This window comes from Pseudorca crassidens, chromosome 6 (genome assembly GCF_039906515.1).
Source record: "Pseudorca crassidens isolate mPseCra1 chromosome 6, mPseCra1.hap1, whole genome shotgun sequence".
NCBI classification, from domain to species: domain Eukaryota; kingdom Metazoa; phylum Chordata; class Mammalia; order Artiodactyla; family Delphinidae; genus Pseudorca; species Pseudorca crassidens.
The window spans coordinates 8,473,322-8,490,168 of record NC_090301.1 but is presented as its reverse complement, the minus strand read 5'-3'; the positions used below and the strand labels follow the sequence as shown (position 1 = coordinate 8,490,168).

The following is a 16,847-nucleotide window of genomic DNA, read 5'->3' as shown; positions in this document are numbered from 1 at the left end:
ATAGTAATCTGTAATGAACAACTCAGCACCGGGGATACAGCAACAAACAAAACCTCACTGCTGTGACTCCTGTCTCCCTTAGGGACCAAATCTAATCAAACGCTGGCCAACCAGGTCCTTCTTAATTGACACCCCCAACCTCAGCCCTCGAAGCCCCACGTTCCCCAGGACACTGTGTGCCCCCAGCCTGCATTCTGAGCGCGCTACATCTCTGTAGCAAAGCAGCGCACATGTATGCTTTTTTTTTTTTTTTTTTTGCCTTTTGCTCCATGTCCTGCCCTGCCCGTTCATGGCTTGCTACCTCTGCCGGGAAATGTTCCATCTTCGGGCCCCTGACAAACCCCAGCTCGGAGCTCAAGACCGGCTGAGTCTGTCTGTCTGCCTCTCTCTTACACACATGCACACACACACAGAGGCTTTTCTGCCCCGCACGGCAGTTAGGTGTCTGCTTGTCTTTGCTGCTGGAACTGACATTCAAGAACAGCCGTTTCATGGGGCGCAACCCTAGACAGAGGGGGGACAAGCCTGCTGTGCTGGAGCAGGTGGCTGCTAGCTCCTCGTTGAAGGGGAGTGAGTGCTGTGCTGCTCTGCGCACACTGCAGAACCTTCCTGGGGATCTGCCGTGAAGGCTGCCGGGAGATGCCACCCCACATCCTACTTACCTCCCTGTGATGTGCTTGCCCAGGCCCCCTGTCTCTCGCAGGCGCCCACTGCATGTCTGCTGGGTGAATGAGTCTCCATCGACCCAGGTGCCAGCGGTAGGCACTGCGCACACCATTGATAGTGTTCCAGAGAACGAGCTCTTCCCCAGTCCCGTTCCGGCCTAACTCTTGTTGTCACGGCTGACCTATGTCACGTCTTTTCTGATGGAATTCATCCCTTTGCTAATCTGCTTCATCCTTGGAAGAAAGCCCAGAAGATTGATACTTTAAATTGTTTGGTTGAAATGTCATGCTCCCGTGTCACCCAAAGCCAAAAGATCCAATTGTGTGTTAGAAAAATAATAGCCATGTTTCACTGTAAATTTATAAGAGCTAACAAGAGTGAGGTAAGGGTACTTCCTCTTTCTTAAAGAGATTCAATATCTGCTAATATCAGTTTAACAAAAGACTTTCAGGTACTTCCACTTCCTGCAATTTTGTGATGCTACACAGTAGTGACCAGTCAAATATCTCCTATCTGTATTTATTGCTGTTTTTCTTTTTTTCCTCCAGGCTGGAGGACCATCCCATCTCTCCCCAGATGGCCAAACATGCCAGAAACAGCTGCCTCCCGTCTCTGCCAAATGCCCAGCGTCCAGTCTGCAAGGGGGTCATGCCTGGTCCTGAGCCTTGCACTTCCTCCTCATGTAAGCATACTGGCAGCATGTGGGGGGCAGCTTTGGGCCTGGGGGCAGCTCTGGACCTGGGGGCAGCACTGGGCCTGGGGGCAGCTCTGGGCCTGGGGGCAGCACTGGGACTGGGGGCAGCTCTGGGCCTGGGGGGCAGCTCTGGGACTGGGGACAGCTCTGGGATTGGGGGCAGCACTGGGCCTGGGGGCAGCACTGGGCCTGGGGGCAGCTCTGGGCCTGGGGGCAGCACTGGGACTGGGGGGCAGCACTGGGACTGGGGGCAGCACTGGGCCTGGGGGCAGCTCTGAGACTGGGGGGCAGTACTGGGACTGGGGGCAGCTCTGGGACTGGGGGCAGCACTGGGCCTGGGGGCAGCTCTGGGACTGGTGGCAGCTCTGGGACTGGGGGCAACACTGGGCCTGGGGGCAGCTCTGGGACTGGGGGCAGCACTGGGACTGGGGGCAGCTCTGGGACTGGGGGCAGCTCTGGGATTGGTGATGCCTGGAATCTTATGAAGCAGCTGCAGTTACAGACCCAGAAAGGCCTTGGCCTCCCACCTGCTCCTGAGAAGCCCTCTGTTCTCAGCCACTGCTCCGTGTCGTAGAGGCCCACAGGCTTGCGACCACACAGCCAGACCTGACCGTGGGCTTTTCCTCTAGACACCCTTCTCTCAGAGCACTGTGTCCAGTGCTCACATGTGCAAGCTATCTGAGCAACATTTCTGACTGGGGAAGCTGTGTTTAATGTGAGATTTTTAAGTAGGAATCTCAAAACGATGTAGATCTCTGACCAAAACTTTGGTGCCCCGAACTCTGGTGCTGAGGTGGTCAGCCACGTGTTAGAAGGCTGAATTGAGTCGGAAATGTTGGCTAGGAGCAAAAACTACTGTGGGATCCAAACGCATTTTGAAGTATCCAGTTGAGTTCATCAGAGACTGATGGGGGATAAATGTAGTTTTTAGATGCCAGAAAAAATATATGTGCTTTGAATTAGAAATGTACAAAGTTTTTTTTTTTTAATTTTCAAGAGGAAATTAAAAAGATATGAACAGATCAGATAAGACTCTAATATCCATTCAAATAGAAAAACAACAGAGGAGCAGGTCAGATTCCAGTATGAGAAACATCTGCAAGCTTTTATAATCTGCTCACAGTTGGATTCAAATGCTTCTCATCCCCAATTCAGAGCAATAGACCTGTCACGGCGCCAGAAGAAAGCCAGGTTATTTGGTTACCCCAGGAGAGGATCTCTTGACTATAAGCAGTGTTAGAGGTTTTGCCAGCTTTGATCATCTGTTATTTTACATGGGTTTTGTTAGAGCTGCAGACATTAATATGCCTTCTCTAAAAGACGACTAGCTCAATAATTTATCCAGAGGTCTCTGCTGCCGGGGTGGAGGTTTTAGGTTGTCTAACAATTTTCGCCAGTTTGACCTAATGCCACTGAGTTTAAAATGATTTCAAGTTCTATAGGCCTGGACTTCCAAACAGTTGCATTTAGGCTAAACTTATTTAGCAGTAACATCCTTGTTTGACCCAAATGACCACCAGGGTGACCCTCTGTCTTGCACGGATTATAAGTGTGGTCCTATCTTTTGGAACGATTTCTCATGGTATTATTACCTGTAGGGTGGACGCACTTGAGGCTGTCAGGGACAGAGGTGGCTGAGGGTCAGCGGGTCATGTAGACGTTCTTGTTAGTTTCAAGCACAACTGCTTTTGGCCCTGGCAGGGTCTGGTTCCTTGCAGGAAAACAATGGGCACCCATCCCTGGGATCGTCAGCCGTTCCCAGTGCCTCTCCCTGCAGAGGCAGCAGCTGCTCACCAGCCCCTCCAGACGGGCCCAGTCACGCTGTCGGGTGCACCCATGAGCCTGCTGTGAACACTGAGGCCGTATTTTTCGGGTCCCATCTTCCACCTGCTCCTGTTCGCTCAGGTCTGGCTGGGAGCCCATCTACTGCCCTCCTGCCTCGGTGGACTCCACTACACTGACCCCCAGTCCGCCCTCACTCCCCCTGCAGACACCAGGCATATTAGTCTCTCCCCACACCCCCAGGCCGTGTCTCCACCTCAGGCCAGCACCCGTAGTTCTCCGTTACAATCCTTTTCCTTGACAAAAGTTCTCCCCTTGGAGAAGCCAAGCGTCCGGGTCATCGGCATCCCGGGGTCATTTAATGAGCGTGGATTCCGTCTCCAGTGTAGATTCTGTGCTTCCTTCCTTTTGCCCAACTGCAGCCACCCTGGCCCTCGCCTCATCCGTGGACCAGTGCCAGCTCCCCACCCTGTCTCGCCACCGCCATCTCTTCCTCTTCTCAGCCTCCACGTGAGGTTGCGTGCAAACAGGCTTCAGCCAGTGTGCTTGGAATGCTGCCTTGAGACTGGTTCTGAGGCTGCATCTGGGACTGAGTGCCACGGTTGAGGGAAGGAGGGGACAGCGGTGGGCAGCGGGCCGTCCTGACCCTCACCGGCTCCGGTTTCACTCCTTCCCCGACAAGAGCTGATCTGACTTCCTCTTGACCCTACCGTCCTTCCGGTCCTGCCCCCCCAGCCCTTTCTTGCCCGTCTCCTCTGCTCACCTTGTCCCCCCGCATCCCATGCTGGCCTCGCCTGGCCACTCCCCACAGCTCCCCTCACACATGACTTGCTACTGAGTCTGGCTACCCTCATGCTGGGAATTAACACCTTAAGACCCGTGGGAACCCAGCACCGCGGCCCACACGTCGGGTTTGTTCAGGACACCCCGTCACACCTGTGCATTCAGTCAACACTGAAGGCAGGACTCGTGATGAGGAACCTGCGGGATCCTCAAACGGCTTGATCAGTTGAATGCAGGCCCAGAAAGTACATTATTTTTAAGCAAAGGACTCAGCCCCACGGAGCCGAAAGGAAATAGTTCCCAAGAAAAAGAAGCTAAGAATGTGACTTAGAGTGTTGCACGATATTGGCCCGAGGCAAGTTATTCTCATTTCCCCACCAACCAAAACGGGGGTATCAAGATCACATGCCTTGTCAGTGGACCGTGGAGGGACAATGCCAGCCCTGTCTGAAATGGATTAACAGGTGGGAAAGCAGTGGTTGTCCCAGGAAGCCTCAGGTGCACGCACGCACTGCCCTTCTCCTCCCAGGTCCCAGCTCTTTCAGTGGAGCTGGTTTTCTTGCGGGGGGTGTGCCGCAGCGGGTGCTCTGAAAGTCTGCAGTGTGGCCTAAGCAGAGGGAATAGGCAAGGACGGAGGGGTGGCTGCTGCTTGGTGACTGAACCGAGAAGACCTCAGAGGGTCTCCGGAGACCCCAGCTTGGCGCCTCCTCCCTCCTGCCAGAGAGCTTTGCCAGCTGTCTCCCACCACCAGCGGCCGGGGAAAGGTCCTGATCCTGGAGGGCTGCCTACCCCTGGGCACCATCTTGTAACACCATTAACTCTCATGGGATTTTCTGTGTGTAGCTCAGCACTCATGGGTGGTTCCACTCAACTATTATTTCATACACCCAAATCTGGTCCCCTGGACTTTATTAAACAGTTAAGTCTCCTATATAGGAACGAGTTCCATTCTGAGATCACATTCGTAAGTCCAATTTGTTCGTAAATCCAACGAAGCTAGCCTAGGTACCCAGCTAACTAATATGATACTAGTAACTAATATAACTAACTATAACTAATATAATCAGCTACACAGTACTGTACTGTAATAGGTTTATAATACTTTTTGCACAAATAATACATAAAAAACAAACACACAAAATAAAGAAAACATCTTTAATCTTACAGTACGGTATCTTGAAAAGTGCGGTAGTACAGTACAACAGCTGGCATATAAGGGCTGGCATCGAGTGAACAGGCAAGAAGAGTTACTGACTGGAGGAGGGAGAGGAGGTGGGAGATGGTAGAGCTGAAGGGTCGTCAGCTATAGGAGACGGAGGGCAAGCTGCAATTTCACTCACACCTGACGTGGATGGCACAGGTTCTGGTTCCTTGCTGGATTCAATTCTGTCTACCCTCTTGAAAAAACGATCCAGTGACGTCTGGGTAGTAGCTCTTTTTTCTCATCAGAGATGACCCGGTAGCACCGGATTGCATTCTGAGTGGCTGCTGCAACCATTTGTAGGGGATGCACACACATGGCAATGAACGCCAGAGACGTGAACTAACTTACGTGACTGGACGTGCAAATGCACGTTCACGTCTTTGAAAGTTCACAACTTGAAGGTTTGTATGTAGGGGACTTACTGTAAGACCATTGAGCAGAGAGCACAGACAAGCAGGCCAGTTGTCCATCGAAGAGCAGATCAGAGAAGGCTGAAATTCTAGTTCCAGTCCCAGTTCTGGGTGGAGACTGTCCAATGTGGACTGTAAATAAAGCCACCCATTGGGTTCCATACCAGAAACAGAGTCCTTGTTTGGGTCAAAAGAGAGTTATCTGGAAGTCAAAGCTGCGCCCCCTTGCTATGGATTTGAGGAAACCTGCAGGGAAGATTTTTTTTTAATTGAAGTCTAGTTGATTTACAATGTTGCATTAATTTCTGCTCTACAGCAAAGTGATTTAGTTACACATATATATACATTCTTTTTTATATTCTTTTCCATTATGGTTTATCACAGGATATTGAATATCGTTCCCTGTGCTATACAATAGGACCTTGTTTACCCATTCTATATATACTAGTTTGCACCTGCTGACCCCAAACTCCCACTCCATCCCATCCCCACCCCCCGCCCCCTTGGCCACCACAAGTCTGTTCTCTATGTCTGGGAGTCTGCTTCTGTTTCATAGATAAGTTCATTTGTGTCATATTTTAGATTCCACGTATAAGTGAGTATGTGTTTTTGTACCATATAAGTATGGTGTTTGTCTTTCTCTTTCTGACTTACTTCACCTAGTATGATAATCTCTAGGTCCATCCATGCTGCTGCAAATGGCATTATCTCATTCTTTTTTAAGGCTGAGTTGTATTCCATGGTATATATGTACCACGTCTTCTTTATCCATTCATCTGTCAGTGGACATTTAGTGTCTTGGCTATTGTGAATAGTGCTGCTGTGAACATAGGGGCGCGTGTATCTTTTTGAATTATAGTTTTGTCTGGATATACGCCCAGGAGTGGAATTGCTAGTCATATGGCAACTCTATTTGTAGTTTTTCTGAGGAAACTCCATTCGTTTTCCATAGTGGCTGCACCAACTTACGTTCCCACCAACAGTGTAGGAGGGTTGCCTTTTCTCCACACCCTCTCCAGCATTTGTTAGAGACTTTTTAATGATGGCCATTCTGACCGGTGTGAAGTGGTATATCATTGTAGTTTTAATTTGCATTTGTCTAATAATTAGCGATGTTTAGCGTCTTTCATGTGCCTGTTGGCCATCTGTACGTCTTCTTTGGAGACATGTCTGTTTATGTAGGGAAGACTCTTTATATTTTAGATAAAGCAGAGGCCACGTTGCAAAGGTGCTAGAGAGACTTTTTTTTTTTTTTTTTAATGAAAGAGCTGAAAAGAGCTTGGATTAAGGAAGCAGTGAATCCAGACTGTCACAGTGTTGCTCTGATGGTGACACGGACCCCTTTGGCTGTAGAACAAGAAGAGGAGAAGCAGGGCTGGAGAAAGAGGGGTCCATGTCATTTGAAATACAGAACAGGCCCGTCCCCAGACCCTTGGGAGGCATCTGCGGCAGTGTCATCTGGGACTTCTCCCATCACTCCCCGTGATCTTGGGGTGACCTAGGTGGCCTTGTCCTTGCTAGGTGGTATTATGGAGGTTCCTGCCCCTGGGGGAAGACAGGGATTCAGGCCTGAAGGATCCTGGGGCAGCACAGGGCGAAGAGAGCCCCACCTCTGGGGTTGCCAGATTTGGCAAATAAAAATACAGGACACCCAGGTGAACTTGAATTTCAAATAAACACGAAGAGTTTTTCAGGGTGCCTCTGGGCCGCTGTGCATCAGCGCCAAGCAGGGGCCCAGGAGACAATTCTGGCTTTTGTTGGCTTTTCCCTGAGAGGCAGTGGGAGTGTGGGAGGCGACAGGACCGCTGGTCTGTCCTTCTCTGCGCTTCGTGTGCTCCAGCCAGAGCATGCCTGTTGCACCCTCAGGTTATAAGTACATCAAGTGGCCATCTGGAAAGGCCCCGAGCTGCACGAGTAAACAAGTCCCCATCCACAGGCGCCGGGGAGCCATGAGGGACTGGCCCGGGGTGTGTGCTTTTCTTGACTTCAGGGCGCAGCCCAGCAAAGAGCATCCTCAAAGAGCTTCCAGAGCAGAAGTCAACTGAGCTCTCTCCTCTTCCCCAGCCACCATCGATGCCAAGTCGGGAGAGCGGTTGCCAGCAGGACGTCAGGGAGAGCCTTACCTGCCCCCAGCGGGGGGCCTGAGCCAGCCTAGGGAGGTGCCCTGTGCCCTGGACAGTGGCGAGACCACCAGGTAGGGATGGGGAGGTATCCTGGGGAGGCTCCTCTGAGGCCCAGTGTCTGACGATGGAAGCAAAGGAGCGTTTCGCTGGGCCCTGAAGCGTGGTTCTGAGATCCTCGGGGGACTGTGGTCACCGCGCGTGATAACCTCAGAGCCCAAGGGGAGGGACCTGCCTCAGGAGAGGTATCAGCTGTCAGACCGGAAGGAGAGAAAAACTTACAAACATGCCCAAGAGACTAGTTTTAAGAACTGATAGGTAAACATGTTGGGGAGGGTTTGTGATTAGAAGTAATTTGAGGTCGGTGTCCTATCTTAGCAGTTGGCTTTGGAGGGGAGAAAGATGAACGAGATCAGTAAAATGGTTTGGCTCCAATGTCAGCTTCCTGAAACCGAAACTGGGCCTCCAAGAGGAAAATAAAAGTTCTTTTCTCTCGCTCTTTCCCAACGAGCACAAACTGCTGCTTGACGGGTTACGAGGGGTTCTTTAGAACCTAGAAAGCACTGTTTTTCTTAATCTCTCACAGGCTCCCTCTTTCAGCTCGGAGGAAGCCTGCTCAGGGGGAGGGGCCCGGCTCTGGACTCAGACCCAGCCTGTCTCCCAACCGCCGCCCACCACTTCCTCCTGGTCACAGAACGCCCTGCCGGCTGAGCGTGTCACCATAGACAAGCCAACCTCCTGCACTAAAACACTGGGCTAGAGTCATGGCAAACATGACTACGCCTTGCAGTCTCGGAAGTAGAAGGATCTTGCCACAGTGACTGTCCAGGCCTCCCGCGCCCCACCTTCCCGTAGAACAGGGAAGGACTTCCCTTGCTGTGTCCGCAGGGTCACCCTAACCTCAGTTGTGGTCACGCTCCGGCGGCGGCAGCAGCGACGCCTCGGGGAGCTGGGTGAGGCAGTGGGAGGGCCCGAATTCCAGGCTCCAGAGAGGCCTGAAGCCACCCACCGCCTGCAGGAGTGGCCAGGGAGTCCGAGATGACCTGCAGAAGCCCTAGCAGAGCCGGCACCCACTGGGGCAGGCAGCGACCCTGCACCTTTCTTTCCTGCTGTGTGGGGATGAGCCGGAAGGACTTTGGAACCTGCACAGGGCAGGGGGGCAGTCCTGGATGTCTCTCCCGGGCCGAGGGCGTAAAAGATGGTGAGCCCGAGGCCCACTGTGGTCACGTGCTCCGTGACTGTCTCCCACGCTCCTCAAAGACAGAGGCCGTGAGCAGGGTGTTTGTCCCTGTGTTCCCACACCTGGCCCAGGGCAGGAGCTCAAAACAGGCGATGGATGGATCCTCAGGAGAAAGGAAGAGAGAGTGGCTCTCTCTCTGGCTTGACAACTCCTCTCTCTCTGTCTGTAGCGGGGAGGGCAGCCCCTGGCGCTGGAGGAAGATGAGTCGGCTGGGTGGGCCCTCGTTTGCGGCAGAAGGAAGGCCCTGGAGCTCTGGGCGTGGGTCATTGGTAGACGGAATGATAGCCCTAGCTCTCTTTGCTTAGCCCCAACTTTGAGGTGGTGTAAAGATGATTGCAGCCTCGTGGCTTCCAGCAGCTGGTCTTGCTGTGCAATTGCCTTCCTAGAAAAGCCAGGAGTAAAAATGTTCGGACCCCACCATCCCACACCTCCCCACAGCCAAGTTCTCCTTTTCTTTTTTCTATCCGCTTAACTTTGAGTAACTGTTAACCAGGCTATGAAAATGCATTTTTCTAAAAAAAGCATTTATCCCAAGAAGAGCCAAGGCCCTCTCCCAGGAAATCTGTCGGTCCAGACCTGGAGGGCCTGACCTGCACCTTGGAACGTGCAGCGTTGCTTTCCAGCCGTCACCTCCGGGAAGGTGAGGGGCCTTGCTGCCCAGACTGTCCCGTGGCCTTGCCAACCCATCGGCCGCCAGCCATCTTCGGATTATGACTCAGCAACATTCCAAACACAAGTAGAGATTAAATATCTCCAGAAGCCTTTTATTGCTACTCCCTTCCAACACAATGTTCCTATTGATAAGGGAGATAACATAAGCAGGCCAGTCTTCTTTAATAAGTAATCGCCTACCTTTCAGGCTGCCTCCCAATTTACCAATATATTGAAGTTTACCTCTTACTAGGACCCAGCACCATGTGTTCCTGCAGCAGATTACGTTTTTCTAAATCGTAGGCACCTGCCATCCATGTGCTTTTTCTGCTCTGCCCTCATCCGGCCCCATCTCCTGCCAGACCGTCGCCCGTTCCTGGCTCTGGCTCCTAGCTGCCCAGACTGCTGAGCTCAACATTCTGGGGCGTTAGGGGGCTAGGGGCCACTCAGAGGCCAAGCTGACCCTTACCGACAGACGCCTATCCCCGCCTCGTACAGAGTCCTTTCCAGGGGGTCCTGATGCCATCATCCCTGCAGAGTTCAGTGACAGTGGCCAGCGCCCTCAGTCCACACCGCCACTTCCTGCAGCCCCCCAGGTGGTTTGGGGAACCTCATGGGATGGGGGGCACCTGCCAAGCCGAAGGGCGGCCCCCCGGTGTCTGCCAAAGGCCAGTTTCTCCAATGCCAACGGGGGGAGCCAGCCGAGGGAGCCTCTGCCTGAGGGTGCTCTTCCCCCAGCAGCAACGCTGCCCTGGCCAAAGGTCACGTCCCACGGCAGAGAGGAGGCTGCCTTTTAAGGTGTATTAGTTAGGATTCTCCAGAGAAAGAGAACCAACAGGAAGTGTGTCTATACAGAGATTTCTTTTAAGGAACCGGCTCCCATAGTAGCAGAGGCCTGACAAATCCAAAATCCAAAAGTGATCAGATGAGACCCACCCACATTCTGGAGGGCAGTCTGCTTTACCCAAAGGCCACCTGTGAGGAGTTCCCTGGCGGTCCAGTGGTTAGGACTCTGCATTCTCACTGCCAAGGGCTCGGGTTCAATCCGTGGTCGGGAAACTAAGATCCCACAAGCCGCACAGCACGGCCAAAAAAAAAAAAAAAAGTCCACCTATTGAAATGTTCATCTCATCCAAAAAACACTTGCACAGAAACATCCAGACAATATTTGCTCAAATACCTGGGTGCCACGGCCCAGCAATGTTGACCCATAAAATTAACCTGCACGTAAGGGTGTTCACACGCATTGCCAACTCGCTCTCCAAAAAGGATGGGACCCTTTCCTGGTTGCCCTGGGTTGGGAGGTCAGAGATTCCCAGCCCTGCTGCCCAGACTTTTTTCTCCCTTCGCTTCTTGCCAACTCACCTCGGCTGCCTCTGACCCTGCAACTTGACCTTGCTGCCCACTGGCTCTAAGGCCCCACGGGGTGAAGCGGGCCAGCCTTCCTGGGCCTGCACGTCTAGCTCCTCCAAATCTGGCCACCCTGTTCCATGACCGTGTGATGGGACATCCCCAGGTAACCCAGGGCTGACCCTGTGCCGTTACCATTGCCGGGAATAGACCCAGTGCTCACCTGAGTAGTTTTTACTAGTGTCTCTCAAGTATTCCTTCTTAAAGTGTAATGGGGCTACATTTAAAGATGGTCAAGATTTTTATGTTCTGTATATTTTACTGCAATAACAATGATAAAAATTATCAAAATTAGGGAGTTCCCTGGTGGTCTGGGATTCCGGGCTTTCACTGCCATGGCCCGGGTTCAATCCCTGGTCAGGGAACTGAGATCCCACAAGCCACAGGCCAAAAAAAGAAAAAAAAAAATCTGTATATCAAAATTAGAAAAGCAAAATAGGAGAAAACATCTGAACTAAATAATATGAAAGGAAAACCACCTCATTAGCCCGTATAAGAAGCTTCTTTGTATGTGGAAGAAGTGTCAGCAGTGCATGCCTGCTTTCACACAATTGCAGTCAGACTTACATGCTACTCTGTATTGCTCTGTTTTCAGCCTTATTCCATTCTCTCTCATACGCCTGAGTAGCCCCCATCTTCATTATTTTTAATGATTGTGTGCTCTTTCATCTGATCTATATACCGGAATTTATGACGCCTTTGCCCTAAGGTTTTGCTTTTCTTTCATTCACTGGTAATGCATGTGGTGCTCAGAAACCGTGCTGGACACTGGGGCTCAAAGGTCAACTAGACCAAATTGCTGCTCTTAGGGAGTTCACCTGGAGGGACAATATTATGAGTGACATAAAAATAAATTTTGCTTTTTGAAGAAAAAAAATTAAAATTTAAAAAAACGTAATAGGGCTAAATCTCCTCTATCCTTTTCAACCTGGTATGAAAGATTTCTTGTCTAAAGTATGGGCGGTTTTTATGCCAGCCTCTTTTTTTTTGCTTTATTGGAATATAGTTGATTTACAATGTTGTATTAGTTCCTGCTGTACAGCAAAGTGAATCAGTTATACGTATACATATATCCACTCCTTTTTAGATTCTTTTCCCATAGAGGCCATTACAGAGTACTGAGTAGAGTCCCCTGTGCTCTACAGTAGGTCCTTATTAGTTATCTATTTTATATATAGTGGTGTATGCCGGTCTTTTTCTAAATTTGAATTTGGAGACTTTTCAGATATTTAAGTTTTATTTTTCTGATTATTAAAGTAATAGATTCTCAATATAAAAAAAAAAAAGGAGGCATATAGAAATGAATCCAAAAATTATGCAGTTTCCTCCCAAGTCTCACTCCCCAGAGCCGTAACCCCCATTTAGGGGGCACTTTACCACAGCTGGGCCCGGAGCACAGCCACCCTACCTTCAGAGCTGTCCTATAGAAAACATTTTACAGGTGAGGAAACTGAGGCTCCCAAAACATCAGCAGACTTGCTCACTCTCGTCACCAGCTAGAGAGCAGCACAGCGGGACTGAGAGTCCAGGTCCTTCCAGTGAGCGCACCCTCTGGGCCCCCCACCCTCCTTCCCGGCCACTGGATCCCGCACTTCCCACAGACCTCAGTTTCAACCCCCAGCACACACCACACACGCACACGCACATGCACACACACATACTCCTCACTGCCCACTGGGAAGCCCTGCAGCCGGTCAGCATCTCCCTGTCCCAGGGGATGCAATGGGGGGACCCCCTCACTCGCCAAGCTCACAGTACCTGCCGTGCGCCCACTGTGTGCAGCCCGCAGATGGAGACACCCACTTATTGAAGGGAAGCTGGACTATAGGAGTACCTGCTGCCTGCCGGGAGCGGAGCTGGCGCTGACATCAGCTCATTCAATGGTGACAACAACCCTGGGTGACAACCCGGGACTCCAGTCTTCAGAGTTATTGTCCGGAAAATGGGCGCATAGATAGCAAAGGCCCCAGAAGTCGAGGTGGGAAGAAGAATTGAGCATGTATATAGCTCAATGACAGCCAGAGAGCAAAGGGCTGGGCCGGGAAGTCACATCACCAACCCCAGCTGCGGTGGCTGCAGGTGCCGGAGGAAAGCTGGCTCCTGTCTCTGTGAAGCTGGTCCATTGGGATGGGGTCCTGAGGGCGTCTGCAGGATGGCTGGCTATAAGATCCCCCTGGGTTCAGAGCTTGGCCTCACTAACTGCTTGTTATGTGTGTGACCTTGGGAAAGTTTATAAACTTAGAGCCTCAGTTTTAACATCTGAAAAATGGGGTAGTAATGCCTGCCTCACAGGATTGTTTGGGGGCTAAAAGTCACCTTCTCACTGAGGCCTTCTCGGGCTACCCCATCTAAAATCACTTTCCAATTGCTATGATAAATTAGCACACCTGAGCAAACACAAATTTATTATCTTACAGTTCCCTAGGTTAGAAGTCCTACACAGGTCTCAGTGGGCTGGAATCAAGGTGTCCACTGGACAGGTTACATTCCGGAGGTCTAGGGAAGAATCTCTTTTCTGTCTTTTCTGGCTTCTAGAGGCCTCATGCCCTCCTTGGCTCGTGGCCCCTTCCACCATCCTTCAAGCCAGCAGCGTGGCGTCTCTGTGCCTTTTTTCCGTGGCCATACCTGTTCTTCTGACTCTCTTCTTCTGCCTCTCTCCCACTCTTAAGGACCCTTGTGATTACCTTGGGCCCACCCCAGTAATCTAGGATAATCTCACACCTGCAGCCTTAATTCCCTTTTGTCATGTAAGGTCCCAGGGAGTAGGACATGGACCTAACTGGGTACCATTACTCTGCCAGCCACAGCTTTCCTCGCCATTGGATCTCACAATTTAATACTCTCCCAAGTTCCCTATTCCCTTCCTTGCTTCCTCTCCTCCTTAGCATTGATTCCTCTTTCATCGTCTCCCTCCTGCCCTAAAACGTGAGCTCTGTGGGGCAGGGACTTGTGGCTCTGGGTGCCCTGCTCTCCCTCACCCCCACCACATGCCCAGGACAGTGCATGCCTGGCATCTATTAGTGCTTGGAAAGGGGGGTCCTTCCTTCCTCCTGTGACTTCAGATTGCACATTTCGTTCCAGGGAGTTTACACCAGGCTTCGCCTACAAGCCCCGGGCCCCCTGCAGCCCGGAGATCCTGGACCTGAACCCACCCAAGGCCAAGGCATCGGCTCTGGCCCCTCATTTCTCCTCGTGTGGCCCACAGCAGGCCAGCCGCCCCGGCTCCACGGCGTCCGCCACGAGGAGCCTGCAAAGTAAGTCAGCCTGCAGGGAAGGGCGCTGGCCTTCTGCATCTGACTGGTGCCCCTTCCGTGCCCACCGGACCAAGGCCCGCTTCCCCTCCCCGCAGGACCAGGGCCCTAGCCGGTCGCTTCCTCTGCCCCAGGGACCGGTTCTTCACTCATCTTTCTGTTTATGAAATTGCCCTTGGCCTCAGCGGCTCATACACAGACAGGTGGAATGACACCCTCCAGGCAGTGCCACTCGGAGACAAGATCCCCCTGCGTGGGGCTTGCAGGTCAACCCTGAAATCCGAACCGGCCTTCTGGTGGGAAGCAGCCAGCAGCAGCTCAGGGCGGCCTCAAAATCAGACAGAAGCAGGTGCTTCCTCACAGGCTGGGCGGAGGGGTCGTCCGAGGGACCGAGGGGGGTGTCCAAGGGCCACCCTCTGTCCCTGGGGTCCCCCTCCTGCCCTTTTACTAGCGGTAAAGACCGCTTCTCTGTCCCCTGCCCGTCGGCTACTTGACCACACCCCTCCACTCCCCAGCTGAGCCCGTAACTTTCTAAAGGGCTTTACTAAAAATAAGGGAAAACAAAAGAGAACCCGAACAAAAGAACGTCAAGTGGCACAGAATCAGTCACTCTCAGGATGTATGCAGGCCTGCGGCAGGCCCCTTCCCTTCCTGGTGTGGCCCCGGGCACTCTGGCCAGCCGGGGAGCCGTTGGGCTGGGAGCGTGTAAATGGGCCGAGGCTGGGAAGCCCGCGGGGCCCTCCCCCTTCTTGCAGCGCTCCTCTGCTGGGAAACACACGCGGGGCCCCAGCCCGGCCTCCCCACCGCGGTGCTTCCGCACACAGGTCCGGAGGAAATGCCGGCGAGTACGGGGCGGGGGGCGGCCAGGAGAGGGGCAGGCAGGCCGCCCATCCCTGCCCGGCCTCCGGGCTGCAGCAGGCCGGGCGCCCCTGCTCTCGTAACCACGGTGGCAGCACCCGGCCGCGGACGGGCTGGCCGGCGCACGGGGTGGGTAGCAGCAGACACGCGTCCCTCGGCCTCGACAGACACAGGCGCGCGGCCGGCGGAGCTCACTGAGTCCCCGCACCGGGCAGCCTGCTTCCTGTAAGGAACGAGCGTGGCCCCCCGACTCAGGCCCTGGCCGCAGAGCAGGTGACCCGGGAGGGAAGGTTCTCCTGTTGAAAGGAGGGCTTGTGTGGGACAGACGGGGCTCTGTGCTGAGACCGGCCTGGCGCTGGCAGCTTGCCTAGATTTTCTTCTCCAGGCGGCCAGTCTTCCAGGAAGTGAGGATGGGTTCTTCCCCGGTGTCACCATCCCGTTGCCCAGTGACCAGCCAACTTCCTGCCCTCAGCCAGCCAGCAGCTGCAGGTGACAGATGTGAAGAGACAGTTGTCAGTGAGCCGCCAGGTGGCTTCAGGGGCTGAGGGGGACAGCCCTCCAGGCATCCAGGACCAGGCCCACCACAGCCCATGCCCCAGGGTCCTGCCACCGCCCTTCCTGCCCGCCCTCCCCCTGGCACCCAGCTGGGGGGGCAGCACAGCCAAATCCATGAGCCTGTCCATCTCGTCCGTCTCGGGAGCTTCTGCGGAGGAGCCGGAGCCAGACATCTCGGCCGGAGACGGGACCCTGGCCTCGGCGGAAACTGGCCCCCCTCACCCAGACCGAGTATGAGGAAACAGAAGGGACTGAGAGTAACAGAAACTCATTCTCAAGCCCGCTGCCTGAGCAGCAGACTTCGTATTTTCTTCCTCTTTTAAAATCTGGTAAGAATGTGGTGTGTTCCCCTCTCTGGCTGGGAATATGGCTATTCCAAGGCAGCCCCGTGCTTCTGCACGTGTGTTTTAAGGACTCAGAGCGCTGACCAGTTTAAAGCCATTTCCCTCCCTCCATTAAGACCATAAGCACAAATAGTGCCACAGGCAGTGTGACTGTCCCCCACTGGTGGAGGCCTGTACTCGCTTCTTGCCGAGGGTGCCCTCAGGGCCCACGTCTGAGGACAGAGGAAGAAACTTCACTGCAGAGCCAGGAATGTTACTCAAGCTAGTCGCAGGGTCTGACCTCTTCTAAAACACAAATATTGAAATAAAATTATCAGTATTTAGATGGTACGTGTGTGTGTGTGTGAATAAAATCACATGCTGCCCGCCAGGCAGTCCGTCTGCCCTGGCCATGCCCATTAGTGGAGACATCACTGTGGCCCCACTGGACGTAAATAAAGGATAAGCACTGCGTTTTTCAGTGGCCTTCTGACTCCTCAGGAGAGCGGGCAGAGAGGTAAACGGGAGAATGTTGGAGCAGGCAAGAGGCCAGGTTGCCCCTGTGATGACTGTAAACACATCATGGGCCAGGACCCTGGGTTAATCTCGCAAGGTCTTGGCAGCGGTGCCAGGCTGGGCACATTAGAACTCTGTGGTCGTGTCACTGGCCCATCTTGATTCTCTGGAAATGCGTGAGCCCCTCTCTGTTCCTGGGGAAGGAGGCTGTGTGGAACACTGCCCTGCCTTCTTGGGAATGTCAGCCTCCAGGCCCTCTGAACACCTGGCTTGACCTCTGAAGGAATAAAGAGAAAACACGAACACTTCTCTCAGTGTTGTTGATACGGACAAACAGGAGGAGGAGAGACTGGGTCCCTGAAATGGAAGCGCTCCGCGGTGAAA

General features: G+C 53.0%; 1 protein-coding gene across 9 annotated transcripts in view; it reads left to right on the top strand.

Annotated features, from left to right (window-relative positions):
• The window catches only part of ARMC9 (armadillo repeat containing 9), a 142,050-nt gene that overhangs the window by 119,859 nt on the left and 5,344 nt on the right, over positions 1-16,847 (top strand). The window contains exons 22-25 of one of the 9 annotated variants that reach the window (XM_067740249.1): positions 1,215-1,348; positions 7,604-7,733; positions 14,042-14,214; positions 15,455-16,298. In XM_067740249.1, the coding sequence (XP_067596350.1) occupies positions 1,215-1,348; positions 7,604-7,733; positions 14,042-14,214; positions 15,455-15,477 (460 nt within the window). In that variant the 3' untranslated portion in view covers positions 15,478-16,298. Of the gene's footprint in view, positions 1-1,214; positions 1,349-7,603; positions 7,734-14,041; positions 14,513-15,431; positions 16,299-16,847 lie in introns of those variants that run through there. The other 8 variants (XM_067740246.1, XM_067740250.1, XR_010944186.1 and 5 more) reach the window with 8 other exon arrangements.